This window comes from Diaphorina citri, unplaced genomic scaffold (assembly GCF_000475195.1).
Source record: "Diaphorina citri unplaced genomic scaffold, Diaci psyllid genome assembly version 1.1 scaffold961, whole genome shotgun sequence".
NCBI lineage: Eukaryota > Metazoa > Arthropoda > Insecta > Hemiptera > Psyllidae > Diaphorina > Diaphorina citri.
In genome coordinates, this window is record NW_007378392.1 from 3,576 (window position 1) to 22,907 (window position 19,332).

Genomic DNA, 19,332 nt, shown 5'->3' on the forward strand with positions numbered 1-19,332 from the left:
CTTTTGTAAATCCCGGAGGCACCATTTTATAAAATTTATGAGTGTTACTTTTCTTAATAGTCACCAACACACTTTATCGAGGAAGTTCCTCTTTTTAATGGCAAGTATTCAGGAGTTTTCAAGAGTCATTTTTTTGTTACTTTAAAATAACCACCCATCGAAATAACCAAGTCGACAAAACAACTCAAATTGACTCTGAGTTTCGTTTCTAGTTAGTGTTAACGAGTTAGGGATCGTAATCAAAGTTAAAGTTTCTGGAAAGAGAGGTGTGGGTAAAGTAAAAGATCGGGCTAGACTCTGTGAGTCCCTTATGTCCCCATGAACTTGTCATGTACCTTGAAATTTCCAAGAGATTTAGAGGAGTGCTATGCTGCCTTAGATGTTGCAGATAAATCAGGGTCTCCAGGTAGGCCCATTGGGAGTGTAGTATAGTATAAATTAATATGATCCTTTGCTATAACATGTGAGTGCACCTTGGAAATTTCCTACCCACCTTGAATATTTCTCCAAGAGTAAAGTAATGCTGCCAGGCACTAGTTTCAGCTGGTAACACCTCAATGGATCTTCTGGTGAGATAGCTGGCATCATCCAAGTACTGGAGGTTTAACAATACCCTAGCCAAGTACAGTAGGACCTGATGAAAAGCAAAACACATGAATTAGTACTAACACTCCAAGATCATGGAGACAGGGTAAGGTGCCTGCTCTAAGGTACTTTATCTTCTTACCTACAGGTCCTAAGAAAAAAAGGTGACAGTGAAACATGTACAGAGCAGCTGGCTGGTTAGGTAGCTCTAGTTTTTTTTTTTTTTTTTCTTTTTTTTTTAACCTATTTTCTGTAGCTTGATCTGGGAATAAAGAACCAATTTTCCAACAGATTTAAAACAAGGAGGTATTCAACTTACTTCAGAATTATTGGGAGAGACTGATAGAACTTTCCTGAAGCACTCCACAGCTTTCTTTGTATCACCCTTGTACCTCCAGAAGTTGCCGATCCTAATATTCCTCTCCAATGATTTTGGCATCACCCTGATTTCCTTTTTCAATTTTGAACAAAAGTCCCTCATCTGAGCCTGAGTGAAGTTCTTATGCTGAATCAGCAGAACTTTGGTCTCTTCAACATTTGGATGATTTGCTCGGTTGGAAATGCCAAGCAAGCTGTCAAAATAGGTCAGATTGACACTCTTGCCACAGTTCAGAAACGTTTCATCACCATCCGAGTCCAAAGATTTCAAGTCTTTCCTGAAAACAGCCCAACAAAAAGAATTAAACTACTTAAAAGGTAGCACACTTGGCTTGTAAGCACTAAGTTGTGGGTTTGTTTTGTTTTGTTTCCCCCTCCCCTTGTAGTCTCTCTGCTGCAACAAAAAGAATTAAAATTAACCAGACTAGTTGACTTAAAAGGTAGCACACTTGGCTTGTAAGCACTAAGTTGTGGGTTTGTTTTGTTTTGTTTCCCCCTCCCCTTGTAGTCTCTCTGCTTTTCTCACTCTCTTCTTTCTTAACAACCACCATATCCAGAGCAACAGACAGGTGGAACCCTCGTGTCTACCGTCTCATGTCAACTCTATTTGGTTGGTCTTGGATGTTTTTCATGCATTTGTGCTTAAGCAGGAACCAGTGCCTTCCATCAAGAGACTGAAGACCCAATAGTTACTTCTGTATCATTCAAGTAACCGTTTAGCCTACTACTTACTTATCTGTATCATTACAGGAACAGTCTAACTACCTACCTAGCGGGGAAAAATCATCCAATAGTCAGTTTCCCGATATTTGAAAATAGGGAAAATAATGGTGTAATCATGGCGGTTCCCTGATTGGTCCTAATCAGTTTGCACCCCTCTAGAAACATAGTGTATAGGTTCCCTACACTTATTGTAATGGAAAGAGAAGATCGAGAGAGGGAAAGAGAAATATATCTTATTTATACTGCCAGCATAAGCAGTGCAATAGTCTTAAACAAAAATGGATGCCCCAAACAAGGGATTAAGCCGCCTTAATATGATAATACTGCCAGCATAGGGCTGAAAAGCCCCTTCAACTCCACAGTCTAAAAAAAGGGAGGGGGGGAGAGAGAGAGAGAGATGGTCTTTGAAACTCACGAAAGGAAGAACTGAAAAAAGCTGACCATCAAGATGTACATCGGTTTGGGTTCGCAAAATTTAACTTTTATTTTCGGTTAGCTTTGGGAAAATTTTGGTAAGGGGGTTTCTCCCCTTGGTTTAAAGGTAAGGACCTTTTTTATTTGAAAAAAAAGCTCAAGAGAAAGGGTAGGAGGCAAAAAGAGAAGGACCAATCTAATTCCTAGGCCCTATATACATCACAGGATGAACAGGTCAACCAAAAAAACAGGGGTAAATATATGTCACGAGAAAAAACTCAATAATTCCACACTTCCGCAGGAAAAAAAGAAAAAAAAATCTCAACACTTCAATATTCTTTTCACAAAGAAAGGGAATTTAACACCTCCGTGTTCTGGCTTTTGTAAATTTGAAGCCAGGGATTTTGGACGAATCCTCTTTGTCCGCATCACACTTGACATTTGAGTTTGGACTCATCATCACTATCAGGAGGACTGCCATCACCTGGGAAATAGAGAAATATTATTTATTATTAGTATTTTTTTTTCTTCTTCTTCTTCAAGAGGTTTGATAGAGGGAACTGTAACAGATATAAGGTCTTATTGTTTCGAAAGCGAAGAGAGAAGGAAGACAGGATAGGAGAAAGCCAGCTGTTCCAAGAACAAACATTATCTGCTCAGGATAAAATCCGCACCGAGCGGGAATCGAACCCGCGGTCTAGTCCTCACAATGCAGACGCGCTACCAACCAAGCTAGCTAGGCTGGCCGACGTTTATTGATTTTCTACTAAACCCAGCCCCAGAAAAGACTTTAAAATCACCGTGTATTCCCCCTCTTCCCCCTTCTTTCTTACTCTTAGTACATACTATAATTATATACTTAAAAAAAAAAATTAAGCAAGGTCCTAAAATTTTGTAATATGTACCATGTTATTTAACCCATAAAATAAACCAGACCTTGTTTAGACTGCTGGGGTAAAGGGACTTTTTAGTCTCATTCGAGCAGGATAAACAAGGTATATTCTATTCTATTCTATGTATGCTTACCAGAGATATAATGATGATGCAAGTGTACATCTGACAGCGTGTGTCCGGAACATTGTCCATTTCACCCAGGATTTGCTTGGCAGGAAGAAAGCCAGGATTCAACTCCAGACTATGCTTCAAATGCAATGTGGCCTCTTGATAGTGACCGTACGCCTGGGGGTAGAAAATGAGAATGGGTGTGAGAGAAAGTCTTTGAGATTGAAACTAATGCTAGAGGATTGAGCAAGTTGATTGATCTTTGGCTTTGAGTCTCAGTTAAACTCAACAAAACAGCTGAACCAATAAGCTACCCACCAATAAAATTTCATTGTTTTTTTACTGAGAACTTTTGAGGACTTATGAAGGTAATTTTTCTCCTGAAGGAGCTATTTCACACAACCACTGATAATTCTTTCATTGTGAGTATTTAAAATATTTTACCAGGGAGGCCCTAAATGTTCCTAGACTCTGTGAGTCCCTTATGTCCCCATGAACTTGTCATGTACCTTGAAATTTCCAAGAGATTTAGAGGAGTGCTATGCTGCCTTAGATGTTGCAGATAAACCAGGGTCTCCAGGTAGGCCCATTGGGAGTGTAGTATAGTATAAATTAATATGATCCTTTGCTATAACATGTGAGTGCACCTTGGAAATTTCCTACCCACCTTGAATATTTCTCCAAGAGTAAAGTAATGCTGCCAGGCACTAGTTTCAGCTGGTAACACCTCAATGGATCTTCTGGTGAGATAGCTGGCATCATCCAAGTACTGGAGGTTTAACAATACCCTAGCCAAGTACAGTAGGACCTGATGAAAAGCAAAACACATGAATTAGTACTAACACTCCAAGATCATGGAGACAGGGTAAGGTGCCTGCTCTAAGGTACTTTATCTTCTTACCTACAGGTCCTAAGAAAAAAAGGTGACAGTGAAACATGTACAGTAAGTTGTAAAGAGTAAACAGGTTACTTAGACCTGATTGGGCTGGAAACCCCATTTCTCTTTCAAATGACGGTACCTTCTGTGCAAGGAACATAATACAAGAGGACGTGGGTTCAATCCCAGGCGAGGCATCCATAGAATTTTAAGTGTGGACACGGCTTGATTTCATTCTGCTTTTACCATGTTCCCACAGAGAACACGTGATACGAGAAACGTGGAAGATTATAATGATTAAGATTTTCTAATTATAAACTTCATAACCAGTTTTTGTTCCGTTGGTAAAATTTGCATAAATTATGGTAAATGTTTTCCTGAGCATAAATCACAATGTTTCTGCCTCTTTTGTGACATGCCTGTTCGTAATTATACCTATACCTTGAGGTCCCCCATGCACTTTTATTTTTCTTTTACTGATTTATACCGTCAGTTGGCTAAGCCTAAGGGCCTAAGGCCAGCCACTCACTATTAGGTAGACCTGACAGGTACATCTGATCAGGTCCGCCTGACAGTGTGTGTGCTCATCAGGTATCAGGTAGACCTGACCAGGTGTACCTGTCAGGTCTACCTGATAGTGAGTAGCTGGCTTAAGTGACTGTTTTTTTTTATATATATACCAACCTATCATCCCTCCAGATACCTATAACCTACCTACCTACATTTTCCATTTAACTTTATTTCCTTTACTTTTTACAGGCCAAAATTTTCCTGGAGAACATCGAGGGCCGGCTGCAGGGTAAGGTAAGATCGGGCGGTCAGAACACCACCATTCCTCTGTCTGTGGAAGGTCAAACCAAGAAGCTGATAGAGGAAGCAACCAGTTTGGACAACCTGTGCCAAATGTACCACGGTTGGGCTGCTTACCAATAGTTCTTAAAGGTTTTTTTTTCAAGAGGTTTGACAGAGGGAACTGTAACCGCTATGGTCTTATCGTCCCGAAATCGAAGAGAGAAGGAAGACAGGATAGGAGAAAGCCAGCCAAACCAAGAAGCTGATAGAAGAAGCAACCAGTTTGGATAACCTGTGCCAAATGTACCACGGTTGGGCTGCTTACCAATAGTTCTTAAAGGTTTTTTTTTTTTCAAGAGGTTTGACAGAGGGAACTGTAACTGCTATGGTCTTATCGTCCCGAAATCGAAGAGAGAAGGAAGACAGGATACTCTAGAACTTTAGGATACCTGTGATTTGATCCTATTTAGAGTGTCAAACACTATTTTTGTAAATATAAATTCACACTCTACACTCTACTGATAACCACTGGCAAAATCAAATTTCAAATAAGAAAATCGAACTTTTTGGTCAAATTGGAAATTTCAAAAGATAAGCAAATAGCAAAAAAGAGAAGAGAAGAAAAATCCTGAACGAATTTCTAGAGCAAAACAAAAACAGGTAACAGACTTTTCATTTTTTTCTCTGTGCGTCATTCTCACGCGCCGCCACAAGTGATAATCCGCCGCATTTTAGGAAGTCCCAGGTGAATTTTTTTTTGTTTTGACTGATAAAAAGAAGGAAAATTTGCTGAAATACGTGGATCTTGATAAAAAAAAAATTGAAATTTTCCCATGGAAATTCACTTTCCCTCAAGTTTCTTTTTAAGCTGTGTTCTTTAAAGTACATCCCAGGTTCCCTGTTGTTCTCAAACGAACCTAACTCTAGAACCCGCGGCCTAGCGCTTACAAGGCAGACGCACTATCAACTAAGCTAACCAGGCTGGCACTACTGTCGTTTATCTTCCCGAAATCGAAGAAAGGAGGGTAGGGTAGGATGAGAAAGCCAGCCTTTCCGAGAACTAGCCTCATGACTTGATAAAGTGGCTCCGGGTGGGAATCGAACCCGTGACCTAGAGTTTGGCAGGCGCGTTACCCTCCAAGCCAACTAGGCTAGCTAATGTTTATTTATTATTATTATTATTTAGAGAGAGAGAGAGAGGGGACCCTTTAACTAGCTGCTAATTTTATATCAGGCTTTTCCCTTTTCGCTGGGATTTTATCGAGCTCCTGCATTGTCCTTATGAGGCTGAGTGTAGCTCCTAAGAGCCATTAGCCTATAGAGAAACCCCTCGGAGGTGCTGAGTTCGAACCCCGGCCAAGGCGTAAATTTTATAACCTTCTATTGGAGGAAAAAAAGTAGAAAAAGACATTTCAATTTCCAAGAATAAATATGAGAGATCAGTTGAATTTTATTTTCTTTTCAAGTGAAATCCTACCATTGTGAATCATTTCCGAAATATACGTACCTGAGTCATTCCATTTTTTATTGGTGCCATTAAAATGCTATTTTTCTAATGAAGTTGTCCAATGTACATTTATTTCTACGAACTTTTCAGAAATGAAATCACAACAGTCTTGTCATTCCAATAAAAAAAAAACTTCGTTTTTTTGTTCATTAGGGTATAAATTAGAAAAAAAACATAACAAAACAAAAAGAATGGGAGAAAAAAATAACTTAAAAGTAAAAAAAGACTAGTATTTCGTGAAACTAACCTACCTATCACTTTGGGAACACCAAAGCGGGATCGGATTTGATGGCAGAGATTGCTTGTTTTTATTTTTAATGTCACAGAAGTGGTTTGATTGCTGAACTGTAGTGCATTGGGATTTCAACCCATGATCTCTTGATCAGCAGGCAAATGCTTAACTATTTAACTACCCAAGCAGACCATAATTGAGGAGTTGCAAATGGGTAAAAATTATTAATAAATGGTCAATTCCTATGTAAAAAGTTGTGAAAAATCCTAATCTGAGGTCAAAACTCCAAAAAATAACAGTTAAAGGTCAAAAATTTAATTTTTAATTGTTGTTCTAATGAAAACGTTCAAAGAGTTGTGACACCAGATTTCACGTAAAAATGCATAGAAACGCATGTGCACAAACAAACAAAGTGGGAGTCATGAATTATGACATCATTGCATATGGGAGCATATGCCGTGACATCAAAGCTCATGATTTACCGGTATTTTTTAAATTAATTTACCTCAGGATCTAGAAGTTGTAGAAGAAAAAGAAAAATTCTGTTGGTCATTTTTCTTGCTCTATGACTTTGAAACATTGCCCAAGTAAGTGCAAATGATCTATTGACTAACTGTTGTTTCTTTTTCAGAAGAGTTCATACACATTCCCTTGTGAAGACCACAACATGCCACGAGAAAGAACATGATTTAAAACAAGGAGGTATTCAACTTACTTCAGAATTATTGGGAGAGACTGATAGAACTTTCCTGAAGCACTCCACAGCTTTCTTTGTATCACCCTTGTACCTCCAGAAGTTGCCGATCCTAATATTCCTCTCCAATGATTTTGGCATCACCCTGATTTCCTTTTTCAATTTTGAACAAAAGTCCCTCATCTGAGCCTGAGTGAAGTTCTTGTGCTGAATCAGCAGAACTTTGGTCTCTTCAACATTTGGATGATTTGCTCGGTTGGAAATGCCAAGCAAGCTGTCAAAATAGGTCAGATTGACACTCTTGCCACAGTTCAGAAACGTTTCATCACCATCCGAGTCCAAAGATTTCAAGTCTTTCCTGAAAACAGCCCAACAAAAAGAATTAAACTACTTAAAAGGTAGCACACTTGGCTTGTAAGCACTAAGTTGTGGGTTTGTTTTGTTTTGTTTCCCCCTCCCCTTGTAGTCTCTCTGCTTTTCTCACTCTCTTCTTTCTTAACAAGCACCATATCCAGAGCAACAGAGAGGTGGAACCCTCGTGTCTACAGTCTCATGTCAACTCTATTTGGTTGGTCTTGGATGTTTTTCATGCATTTGTGCTTAAGCAGGAACCAGTGCCTTCCATTTAAGAGACTGAAGACCCAATAGTTACTTCTGTATCATTTAAGTAACCGTTTAGCCTACTACTTACTTATCTGTATCATTACAGGAACAGTCTTCACTTCTCTTGGTCCACAATGTCCCATATCTAATCTCCGTGGAAGTTATAATGTTAAATATCGGGTCATCAATAGGAGGGGGTGCCCCATTGGTTGTGATAACATTGGGGAATACTTCAGCCTCAATTATCTTGTCCTCGTCTACACTGATCTTCCAGAGAGTGGATGACCCCGAGTTACTTTGGGACACATGAAATAAAAGAATACAAAGTCCGGAGAGATTCAGACAAGCAAACTTGCTCATTTTTAGAACAGTTTACTCTACATGTGAGTAATAAAGTCTCTAGAACTTTAGGATACCTGTGATTTGATCCTATTTACAGTGTCAAACACTATTTTTGTAAATATAAATTCACACTCTACTGATAACCACTGGCAAAATCAAATTTCAGATAAGAAAATCGAACTTTTTGGTCATTTGGAAATTTCAAAAGATAAGCAAAAAAGAGAAGAGAAGAAAAATCCTGAACGAATTTGATAACCACTGGCAAAATCAAATTTCAGATTCAGATAAGAAAATCGAACTTTTTGGTCATTTGGAAATTTCAAAAGATAAGCAAAAAAGAGAAGAGAAGAAAAATCCTGAACGAATTTCTAGAGCAAAACAAAAACAGGTAACAGACTTTTCATTTTTTTCTCTGTGCGTCATTTTCACGCGCCGCCACAAGTGATAATCCGCCGCATTTTAGGAAGTCCAAGGTGAATTTTTTTTTGTTTTGACTGATAAAAAAGAAGGAAAATTTGCTGAAATACGTGGATCTTGATAAAAAAAATTGAAATTTTCCCATGAAAATTCACTTTCCCTCAAGTTTCTTTTTACTTTTTAAGCTGTGTTCTTTAAAGTACATCGCAGGTTCCCTGTTGTTCTCAAACGAACCTAACTCTCAAACTCACTAGATGGTAAGTTGTGAAAGTTTTCACTGATTTCTACAAAAACCTTGTAATAGGTAGTATTACCTAGCTATTACCATTTCCTGATGACATCAAATTATCATTCAAGGTTTTTATCACTTCTAGAAGTTCTTTGAATGAGATTTAAAAAGTTGTTTATGTAGGATGTAGGAAAAGTGGCCTTAAAATAATAATAATAATATAAAAAAAAAAAAATCCTAAAGAAGCTACCCACCCAACAATAATATCATCTTCATTCAGTTTCACTGTTCTATTTGCAGAATTTGCATCAGTCATACTTAATGCAGAGATCCAAATGACAGCCAGAAGACGTAGGATAGGATCTGAATCAGAACAACTCTCTCATGGTACCCTTACTCCACAGCAGTCTTTCTTTGCTGAGAATCCTTCGTTGAAAGCTGAGTTTTATTCTGACACCAAAGTAAGCCTATTTCTATGCAGCTTATTGTAATCATTCACACCTGTAGATTTTGATGACTTTCTATAGAAAAAAAACAAACGTCATTAGTCAAGAATAAAGCCCCATTCCCACTATCTATTGAGGCCCCATTTCAAGAATGAGTATGCACTTTATGCACAGAAAAAACCTCCTACCGTTTATCATTATTTTCTGCGCGTCAAGTGTAGAGTCGTTCTTGGAACGGGGTCTTGTATAGTGGGAATTAGGCTTAAAGGCTTACCGCCACCTATGGGATCAATTTAATTTTGAAGAGTTTTAAGAGGGGTCCTTGTCTTAATTGCGTGGGAGAGTCCCCAATACGAAAAACTAGAAAATGATAAATGAGTTCTTACAAAGTTTCCTAGTGATAAATTTTCATTTTTACCAAGTGCCTCACGTATTTAAACAACCACCATATCCAGAGCAACAGACAGGTGGAACCCTCGTGTCTACAGTCTCATGTCAACTCTATTTGGTTGGTCTTGGATGTTTTTCATGCATTTGTGCTTAAGCAGGAACCAAGAGTGCCTTCCATTAAGAGACTGAAGACCCAATAGTTACTTCTGTATCATTCAAGTAACCGTTTAGCCTACTACTTACTTATCTGTATCATTACAGGAACAGTCACGTATTTTTTAACTGTAGATATTATAAGTAGTTTTGATCTAAGAATTGTTGTAAGTACATTCTGAAAGAGGTATTGAGAAATTTTCATTTTATAAACGGATTGGAGCTTTCTTTTATCAAACCAGGTAAAAAAAGGTCCCTTTGGGTTATTTTTACCCCAGTTTTCGTTAAATTAATTAATCTCTCTTGGTGGTTATTATTCAATTTCATTGTTCCATTTTTACTTCCTATTGTCCATGTCCCTTTGTTGAAAACCATTTTCACATAAAATGTAAAATAATATAAGATGGTGACATTGACATTCTATATAAAATGAAAAATATAATAATCAGAGAAATTCTCTCTTGGTGGTTATCATTTATTTTCATTGTTCCATTTTTACTTCCTATTGTCCATGTCCCTTTGTTTGTTGTTAGGAAAACCATTTTCACATAAAATGTAAAATAATATAAGATGGTGACATTGACATTCTATATAAAATGAAAAATATAATAATCAGAGAAAATAATGCAAAACCCAATATGTAAAAAATTCTAGCTTTACACTTGTAATTTTTGACTCAGACCCACTTTGGAATTGTATTTTTCGAAATAATTTGGTTTTCTTTGAAACACATAGTAATTGGAAAAAAATGTGAGAGAAAAAAAAATTGCTTTCTCAAACCATGCAAGTTACATATTAGGATATGCAGTATTTTCACTAAAATATTCTGTATAATAAAATCCTATGTACCTATAAAATAATATATCAGTTAAAATTGAAAATAAAAATTGCTTTCTCAAACCATGCAAGTTACATATTGGGATATGCAGTATTTTCACTAAAATATTCTGTATAATAAAATCCTATGTACCTATAAAATAATATATCAGTTAAAATTGAAAATAAAACTTCTTGTGTTACAATTATTTGCTTTATCACATGATCTATTTTTACAGTCATCTTTAGATAAGAAAAAGGTCAAAATGCCTCTATCACAATCATAAGTTACAATTATTTGCTTTATCACATGATCTATTTTTACAGTCATCTTTAGATAAGAAAAAGGTCAAAATGCCTCTATCACAATCATAATATATATTTATGTTCTAACATTGAATTACATACCTAGGTATTTGTGATAGGGAAACAAATAGTTTTTTTTTTTCTTTCTAAACAAAGGACCCATTGAATAAAGACACTAAAATTAGTGTGCATGGGTTGATCTCCTAAAGAAGTTGTACCTACAATTTACACATTACCTTCTTCTTTATATGGTACTCTCAAACTTACCTTATCATGGGCTACACTGTACAGAGTGTACAGTGCAGTTCAAGATTTCTCTAACATCACAGTTCAGCATAATTTAAAGCACAAACAGACACCACCTGTTCTCCTCTGATCAAAATCTGATTTATGTTCTAACATTGAATTACATGCCTAGGTATTTGTGATAGGGAAACAAATAGTTTTTTTTTCTTTCTAAAAAAAGAACCCATTGAATAAAGACACTAAAATTAGTGTGCATGGCTTGATCTCCTAAAGAAGTTGTACCTACAATTTACACATTACCTTCTTCTTTATATGGTACTCTCACACTTACCTTATCATGGGCTACACTGCACAGAGTGTACAGCGCAGTTCAAGATTTCTCTAACATCACAGTTCAGCATAATTTAAAGCACAAACAGACACCACCTGTTCTCCTCTGATCAAAATCTGATCCATTCTTCTCTCACACAGTTCAGTCTTTTTTCTTCTCTCCAGAATTTTAACAGGTGGGATACAACATCTATGTTTGACTTGGTACTCATTACCAGGTGTATCCATGTAGATAGATTTCAGTTTCTTCTTTGGCCGAGTCCACACTTCACGAACATCTGTCAGTGCAATATTCCAATGTTTATCAAAGAGAATTATAATGCCAGTGCAGTAACCACGAACACCTGGAAAGAACAAGGAAAATAAGTACATAAAAATAATCTTTGCAGTTTGCAGAAGATTTTGTAAAAGGAAATCCCCCAGTCCACATCTTTTTTTTTTCTTCTTCTTCTTCTTTTTTAACCCTTTAATATCATTTGTTTTCCTACAAGTATGTATTATTTTAGCTCTTAAGTATTATTCAAAATAATTCTTTTGTTTGACTTTAGTTTCTGAATACTCACTTGAGTGGTTCCTTGTAATAACTTTCACTGGTATCTTCTGAATCATACAATTTTTCAATGCTAACAATGGACCTCTTGTTATCCTTTCCAGTTTAGTGAGAACATTTTTCTTAGTCCTGCCTTTACTCTCAACTAGTGTGGCTCTTATTTCTGCTCGGTCATACACAGTGGGCTCTGCTGGTTTTGGTTTGACTACAGTCGGTTTGATTGTAACTTCATCCTCTTTGTTGATACTAAATTTGGACAGGTTGTCATACAGTGGGGCTTTTTGGTTTGGTACTGTGACATTTTTGGAATAAAGGCATTTCAGAGGGTCGATTTGTTCACTTGTCAGATTCAGACTTTGGTCTCTGCTTGTAGAGGGTTGATCTTTGGACATCTGGAATATTGTGGAAGAATTTAGACCTTTGCAACTTTTTATACAGATTAAGCCAAATGTTGCCAAAGGCATGATGAGGTTTGTCTGGGGCTGGGGAGTAAGTATGTGAGTCTGTGGTCTACCCAGACAAGACAGCTCAAAGTGTCAATGACATGAGTGAAAGGTTTCACAAGATGAATAAGGCATGCATTAGGGTTTACTTACCTCTTCAGCAAAGCCAAAACCAATAACTAAAGTACTTAAATTTAAGTTAGAATTAGAAAGCACTATCAAAAGTCCCAACTTCCATGAAAAACCGATTTGTTGACATTTTTAAATAGCCCGCCAATCGCCATTTTTTTTTTTTTTTTTTTTTTTACTCTTGTTATACTTTCAAGTTTAGTGAGAACATTTTTCTTAGTCCTGCCTTTACTCTCAACTAGTGTGGATCTTATTTCTGCTCGGTCATACACAGTGGGCTCTACTGGTTTTGGTTTGACTACAGTCGGTTTGATTGTAACTTCATCCTCTTCGTTGATACTAAATTTGGACAGGTTATCATACAAAGGGGCTTTTTGGTTTGGTACTGTGACATTTTTGGAATAAAGGCATTTCAGAGGGTCGATTTGTTCACTTGTCAGATTCAGACTTTGGTCTTTGCTTGTAGAGGGTTGATCTTTGGACATCTGGAATATTGTGGAAGAATTTAAACCTTTGCAACTTTTTATACAGATTAAGCCAAATGTTGCCAAAGGCATGATGAGGTTTGTCTGGGGCTGGGGAGTGGGAGTGAGTATGTGAGTCTGTGGTCTACCCAGACAAGACAGCTCAAAGTGTCAATGACATGAGTGAAAGGTTTCACAAGATGAATAAGGCATGCCAAGCCAAATGTTGCCAAAGGCATGATGAGGTTTGTCTGGGGCTGGGGAGTGGGTATGTGAGTCTATAGTCTACCCAGACAAGACAGCTCAAAGTGTCAATGACATGAGTGAAAGGTTTCACAAGATGAATAAGGCATGCATTAGGATTTACTTACCTCTTCAGCAAAGCCAAAACCAATAACTAAAGTACTTAAATTTAAGTTAGAATTAGAAAGCACCATCAAAAGTCCCAAAAGTTTCCAACTTCCATGAAATATGAAAAACCGATTTGTTGACATTTTTAAATAGCCCGCCAATCGCCATTTTTTTTTTTTTTTTTCGCCGCATTTTAGGAAGTCCCAGGTGAATTTTTTTTTGTTTCGACTGATAAAAAAGAAGGAAAATTTGCTGAAATACGTGGATCTTGATAAAAAAAATTGAAATTTTCCCATGAAAATTCACTTTCCCTCAAGTTTCTTTTTAAGCTGTGTTCTTTAAAGTACATCCCAGGTTCCCTGTTGTTCTCAAACGAACCTAACTCTCAAACTCACTAGATGGTAAGTTGTGAAAGTTTTCACTGATTTCTATAAAAACCTTGTAATAGTATACCTAGCTATTACCATTTCCTGATGACATCAAATAATTTAATAATTATCATTCAAGGTTTTTATCACTTCTAGAAGTTCTTTGAATGAGATGTAAAAAGTTGTTTATGTAAGAAAAGTGGCCTCAAAAATAATAATACTAATAATAATAAAATAAAAAAAAAACCTAAAGAACCTACCCACCCAACAATAATATCATCTTCATTCAGTTTCAATCTGTTTTACTGTTCTATTTGCAGAATTTGCATCAGTCATACTTAATGCAGAGATCCAAATGACAGCCAGAAGACGTAGGATAGGATCTGAATCGGAACAACTCTCTCATGGTACCCTTACTCCACAGCAGTCTTTCTTTGCTGAGAATCCTTCGTTGAAAGCTGAGTTTTATTCTGACACCAAAGTAAGCCTATTTCTATGCAGCTTATTGTAATCATTCACACCTGTAGATTTTGATGACTTTCTATAGAAAAAAAACAAGATTTTCTTGTCATCTGTACTTTTAATGTTACTAACATTTTATTTTTAATGTCACAGAAGTGGTTTGATTGCTGAACTGTAGTGCATTGGGATTTCAACCCATGACCTCTTGGTCAGCAGGCAAATGCTTAACTATTTACCTACCCAAGCAGGCCATAATTGAGGAGTTGCAAATGGGTAAAAATTATTAATAAATGGTCAATTCCTTTATAAAAAGTTGTGAAAAATCCAAATCTGAGGTCAAAACTCCAAAAAATAACTGTTAAAGGTCAAAAATTTAATTTTTAATTGCTGTTCTAATGAAAACGTTCAAAGAGTTGTGACACCCAATTTCATGTCAAAATGCACAGAAACACATGCGCACAAACAAACAAAGTGGGAGTCATGAATTATGACATCATTGCATATGGGAGCATATGCTGTGACATCAAAGTTCATGATTTACCGGTATTTTTTAAATTGATATAAGTACCTCAGGATCTAGAAGTTACCTCAGGATCTAAAAGAAAAAGAAAAATTCCGTTGGTCCCCATTTTTCTTGCTATATGACTTTGAAACATCACCCAAGTAAGTGCAACTGATCTATTGACTAACTGTTGTTTCTTTTTCAGAAGAGTTCATACACATTCCCTTGTGAAGACCACAACATGCCACGAGAAAGAACATTCAACCCATGACCTCTTGATCAGCAGGCAAATGCTTAACAGACTATTTAACTACCCAAGCAGGTCATAATTGAGGAGTTTCAAATGGGTAAAAATTATTAATAAATGGTTGAATCCTATGTAAAAAGTTGTGAAAAATCCAAATCTGAGGTCAAAACTTCAAAAAATAACTGTCAAAGGTCAAAAATTTAATTGCTGTTCTAATGAAAATGTTCAAAGAGTTGTGACATCAGATTTCACGTCAAAATGCACAGAAATGCATGCACACAAACAAACGAAGCTGGATTCATGAATTATGACATCATTGCATACGGGAGCATATGCCATGACATCAAAGTTCATGATTTACCGGTATTTTTTAAATTGATTTACTTACCTTGGGATCTAGAAGTCGTAGAACAAAAAGAATACTTTCCTTCTTATAGGATAAGAAAAGTAAAAATTACATTGGTCCTCATTTTTCTTGCTCCATGACTTTGAAACATCACCCAAGTAAGTGCAACTGATCTATTGACTAACTGTTGTTTCTTTTTTCTTTTTCAGAAGAATTCATACACATTCCCTTGTGAAGACCACAACATGCCACGAGAAAGAACATTAGAATTCAACAATGTAATCCGATCACTTCAAGGGAAAAACATAGTTCGGGCTGTGGCTGCTAAAGATGTTCGGAGGGCTCAGTTTGTTCAAAACTACGGAGAGTTCATGTTGATTGCTAAAACTATAGGAAAAAATATCAGCAGTACCTATGCTAAGCTGGAGAAATTAACTTTGTGTAAGTATTGTCTGAAACTCATAACTAGGTTTCTTCTGTGATTTTTTCTTCTTCTTCTTCTTCTTCTTCTTCTTCTTCTTCTTCTTCTTCTTCTTCTTCTTCTTCTTCTTTCTTCTTCTTCTTCTTCTTCTTCTTCTTCTTCTTCTTCTTCTTCTTCTTCTTCTTCTTGGGAAATGGTGCATTGAACATGATACTAGTGCTTAAATACAAAATAAAATTTACAATAGCTACTATTTAAGTTCATAACTATTAGTTCACCACTTAACCATATTGAAAAAGACTAGGCAAACTAATCAAAGTGTTCTTTTTTTTTTACAGTGGCAAAAAGGAAATCTCTGTTCAATGATAAACCAACGGAAATTCAAGAACTAACCTACATCATCAAAGAAGATTTGAATAGTTTGAACCAGCAAATAGCAAAACTACAACAAGTAGGGAAACACCAGCGTGATGTGATATCTTCTGGGCATCAGCATTTACTCTCCCATTCATCCAGTGTTGTGTTAGCATTGCAATCAAAACTTGCGTCCATGTCAACCGAATTTAAAAATGTGTTAGAAGTTAGAACTGAGGTGAGATCCATTGAGAAAAAAAAAAAATATGAAATATTCTTAGGATGTTATCCATTCTTTCACCAGTCTGTGGTACTTAGCAACACAAATTTAACTTATTATAACTTCCCCTAGTTTGAAAAAAAGTTTGAAAAAATATTGTTAAAGATACCCCCTCCCCCCACAATTCTAAAAGAAAACCTTTAATTTTTCATTATCTCTCCAAACAGAATCTGAAACAGGCCAAGTCCCGACGGGATCAGTACTCGGGTGGGGGTGCCCCTTCTTCATTACCTCCCGCTGCCATGTCTGGGCCCCATCATCAGGGTTCCGTGCTTCTTGCCGATGAGCAATGTGCAATAGACATGAGTGACACCGCTCTACAACAGCAACAGCAACAGAAGACCATGATGTTGTATGAAGACCAGAGTGAACAGTTTATACAGAGTCGAGCTGACACCATGCTGTGCTTCTTGCCGATGAGCAATGTGCAATAGACATGAGTGACACGGCTCTACAACAGCAACAGCAACAGAAGACCATGATGTTGTATGAAGACCAGAGTGAACAGTTTATACAGAGTCGAGCTGACACCATGCAGAATATCGAGTCGACCATTGTAGAGTTGGGTGGCATATTTCAGCAGCTTGCCCATATGGTGCAGGAACAGGAGGAGATGGTTGAAAGGTTAGTGCTCTTTCAGTTTAGGTGTGTTCAAGTGATAAAATTAGTGCTTTAGTGAACACTTGAACAATGGATCTTGCTCAGAATATGGGCCACTACAGGGTCCCTCTAGGTTTGCTTATTCCAGAACTCTAATGAGTTTATGAGCAAATGCCCTTTATGTGTTCAACATCTCTGTCAAATTTAATTAAAATTGGAGAGTTATGATAAAAAAGAAACAGACAAATTAAAGTCAAATCATTGCATTGGGCAGTCTGCTGCCTTAGATGTTGCAGATAAACCAGGGTCTCCAGGTAGGCCCATTGGGAGTGTAGTATAGTATAAATTAATATGATCCTTTGCTATAACATGTGAGTGCACCTTGGAAATTTCCTACCCACCTTGAATATTTCTCCAAGAGTAAAGTAATGCTGCCAGGCACTAGTTTCAGCTGGTAACTCAGAATAAGGGCCACTACAGGGTTTGCTTATTCCAGAACTCTAATGAGTTTATGAGCAAATGCCCTTTATGTGTTGAACATCTCTGTCAAATTTAATTAAAATTGGAGAGTTATGATAAAAAAAGAAACAGACAAATTAAAGTCAAATCATTGCATTGGGCAGTCACTGGTCAATAAAATAGGAGTTCACTTCATAAGAACACATAACTCACTGTCGCGTCGTTCGCCCGATAATTTAACACTATTTGTGTTTTCCTATTGCAGGATAGACGCCAACATCCTCGACACAGAGCTGCATGTGGAGTCTGCTCATCGTGATCAAAACATATGCATTAGCACTAAAACTCAAGCTCATGGAGACCAAAACACATGGATTAGCACTAAAACTCAAGCTTGTGAAGACACAGTAAGGGTTACAGTTCCTAATAAAAAATACAAAAGTGAAACATATACAGAGTAACTGGCTGGTTAGGTCACTCTAGTTGGCTCCGGTTTTTTTTTTTTTTTTTTTTTTTTTTTTTTTTTTTTTTTTTTTTTTCACCATACCCCGATTTATGTAGGTCTCTCGCATATTGGGAGCGAAGTCGCACAACTTTAAGTAGCGTTTAGTTGCGTGATGCAGATTAAAAATACAAACCTATGAAATTGGGCAGTCACTGGTCAATAAAATGGGAGTTCACTTCATAAGAACACATAACTCACTGTCGCGTCGTTCGCCCAATAATTTAACACTATTTGTGTTTTCCTATTGCAGGATAGACGCCAACATCCTCGACACAGAGCTGCATGTGGAGTCTGCTCATCGTGAGATTCTCAAATACTTCCAATCCGTCACATCTAACCGGTGGCTCATGATTAAGATCTTTGCTGTGCTCATCTTCTTCTTTATCTTCTTCGTTGTGTTCTTGGCGTAAGCATCACCATACCCCGCTTGATTTAGGTCTCTCGCATATTGGGAGCGAAGTCGCACAACTTTAAGTAGCGTTTAGTTGCGTGATGCAGATTAAAAATACAAACCTATGAAAACCCATGCTTATATCCCAGTCACAATTGCAAAAATATTGAAAGCTCAACCCCACCTTATTTCACATGTAACAAGAGCTTTCTGTCAGCGAGATGCACTGGATATGAAGGTGAATATTTTGTCCTGGGTTTTTTGATTTAGGTCTCTCGCATATTGGGAGCGAAGTCGCACAACTTTAAGTAGCGTTTAGTTGCGTTATGCAGATTAAAAATACAAACCTATGAAAATGATTGAGAACTCTCGGGCCTGGATAACATTGGACGCGTAGACGGGCGACTTTGAGTATTCGCTTGCAAAACAAAACCTATGAAAATGATAGAGACCTGCTCTTGTCCATAGGCTCTATAGATATAGAGGGTCTCTATCATTTTAATAGGTTTGCTTTTGCAGCTGACTACGCACTACTCGAAGTCGCGCGTCTACGCGTCCATTGGAGAACTTTGAGTATTCGCTTGCAAAATAAAACCTATGAAAATGATAGAGACCTTCTCTTGTCCATAGGCTCTATAGAGGGTCTCTATCATTTTAATAGGTTTGCTTTTGCAGCTGACTGCGCACTACTCAAAGTCGCGCGTCTACGCGTCCATAGGAGAGGGGCTTCCAGGAGTCGCGGGACTCCAGTGTGAGGTCTCTACCATTTTCATTGGTTTGGATTTTCGGGCGGCATCGCGCGACTACGCTTTCTATGTGCGACAGACCTTAATGAAAGACATCAGATGCCTTCTGGCACACGTCATTAGCCATTGGAGAGGAGCTTCCAGGAGTCCTAAGTCGCGGGACTCCAGTGTGAGGTCTCTACCATTTTCATTGGTTTGAATTTTCGGGCGGCATCGCGCGACTACGCTTTCT

At 37.3% G+C, this 19,332-nt stretch overlaps 4 protein-coding genes and 2 long non-coding RNA genes across 8 annotated transcripts; 2 read left to right on the top strand and 4 right to left on the bottom strand.

Moving 5' to 3' along the window:
• Positions 1–439: 439 nt before the first annotated feature.
• On the bottom strand, positions 440–2,142 carry LOC103513350 (tetratricopeptide repeat protein 17-like). The gene is made up of 4 exons (XM_017445786.2): positions 2,128–2,142; positions 1,696–1,724; positions 905–1,241; positions 440–634 (listed from the first exon to the last, which is right to left on the bottom strand). The coding sequence occupies exons 1-4, from the start codon at positions 2,140–2,142 to the stop codon at positions 455–457; spliced, it is 561 nt and encodes a 186-aa protein (XP_017301275.1). The 3' UTR covers positions 440–454.
• LOC103513347 (tetratricopeptide repeat protein 17-like) lies at positions 1,848–8,343 on the bottom strand. Its single transcript, XM_008478171.2, has 5 exons — positions 7,896–8,343; positions 7,226–7,562; positions 3,770–3,910; positions 3,127–3,279; positions 1,848–2,584 (listed from the first exon to the last, which is right to left on the bottom strand). The coding sequence occupies exons 1-5, from the start codon at positions 8,165–8,167 to the stop codon at positions 2,459–2,461; spliced, it is 1,029 nt and encodes a 342-aa protein (XP_008476393.1). The 5' UTR covers positions 8,168–8,343; the 3' UTR covers positions 1,848–2,458.
• Positions 8,344–8,573: 230 nt separating this feature from the next.
• LOC113469116 lies at positions 8,574–9,256 on the top strand. The gene is made up of 2 exons (XR_003392637.1): positions 8,574–8,823; positions 9,096–9,256. It is a non-coding gene; the product is annotated as an uncharacterized LOC113469116 (long non-coding RNA).
• Positions 9,257–10,887: 1,631 nt separating this feature from the next.
• On the bottom strand, positions 10,888–13,542 carry LOC103513346. The gene is made up of 5 exons (XM_008478169.3): positions 13,440–13,542; positions 12,784–13,089; positions 12,629–12,718; positions 12,046–12,424; positions 10,888–11,826 (listed from the first exon to the last, which is right to left on the bottom strand). Exons 1-5 carry the CDS (start codon positions 13,503–13,505, stop codon positions 11,540–11,542), a joined length of 1,128 nt encoding a protein of 375 aa, XP_008476391.2. The 5' UTR covers positions 13,506–13,542; the 3' UTR covers positions 10,888–11,539.
• Positions 13,543–13,640: 98 nt separating this feature from the next.
• On the top strand, positions 13,641–18,781 carry LOC103513345 (syntaxin-5). Of its 3 annotated transcripts, XM_026826578.1 has the most exons (8): positions 13,642–13,820; positions 14,108–14,268; positions 15,554–15,785; positions 16,104–16,357; positions 16,567–16,748; positions 16,883–17,023; positions 18,214–18,399; positions 18,625–18,781. In XM_026826578.1, exons 2-7 carry the CDS (start codon positions 14,143–14,145, stop codon positions 18,371–18,373), a joined length of 1,095 nt encoding a protein of 364 aa, XP_026682379.1. In that variant the 5' UTR covers positions 13,642–13,820; positions 14,108–14,142; the 3' UTR covers positions 18,374–18,399; positions 18,625–18,781. The 3 variants fall into 3 exon arrangements, with proteins under 3 accessions (XP_026682380.1, XP_026682379.1, XP_026682378.1); XM_026826579.1 differs by lacking the exon at positions 18,625–18,781 and having other exon boundaries at positions 13,641–13,820; positions 15,557–15,785; positions 18,214–18,485; XM_026826577.1 differs by lacking the exon at positions 18,625–18,781 and having other exon boundaries at positions 13,643–13,820; positions 18,214–18,485.
• On the bottom strand, positions 18,247–18,770 carry LOC113469117. Its single transcript, XR_003392638.1, has 2 exons — positions 18,702–18,770; positions 18,247–18,476 (listed from the first exon to the last, which is right to left on the bottom strand). It is a non-coding gene; the product is annotated as an uncharacterized LOC113469117 (long non-coding RNA).
• Positions 18,782–19,332: the final 551 nt, after the last annotated feature.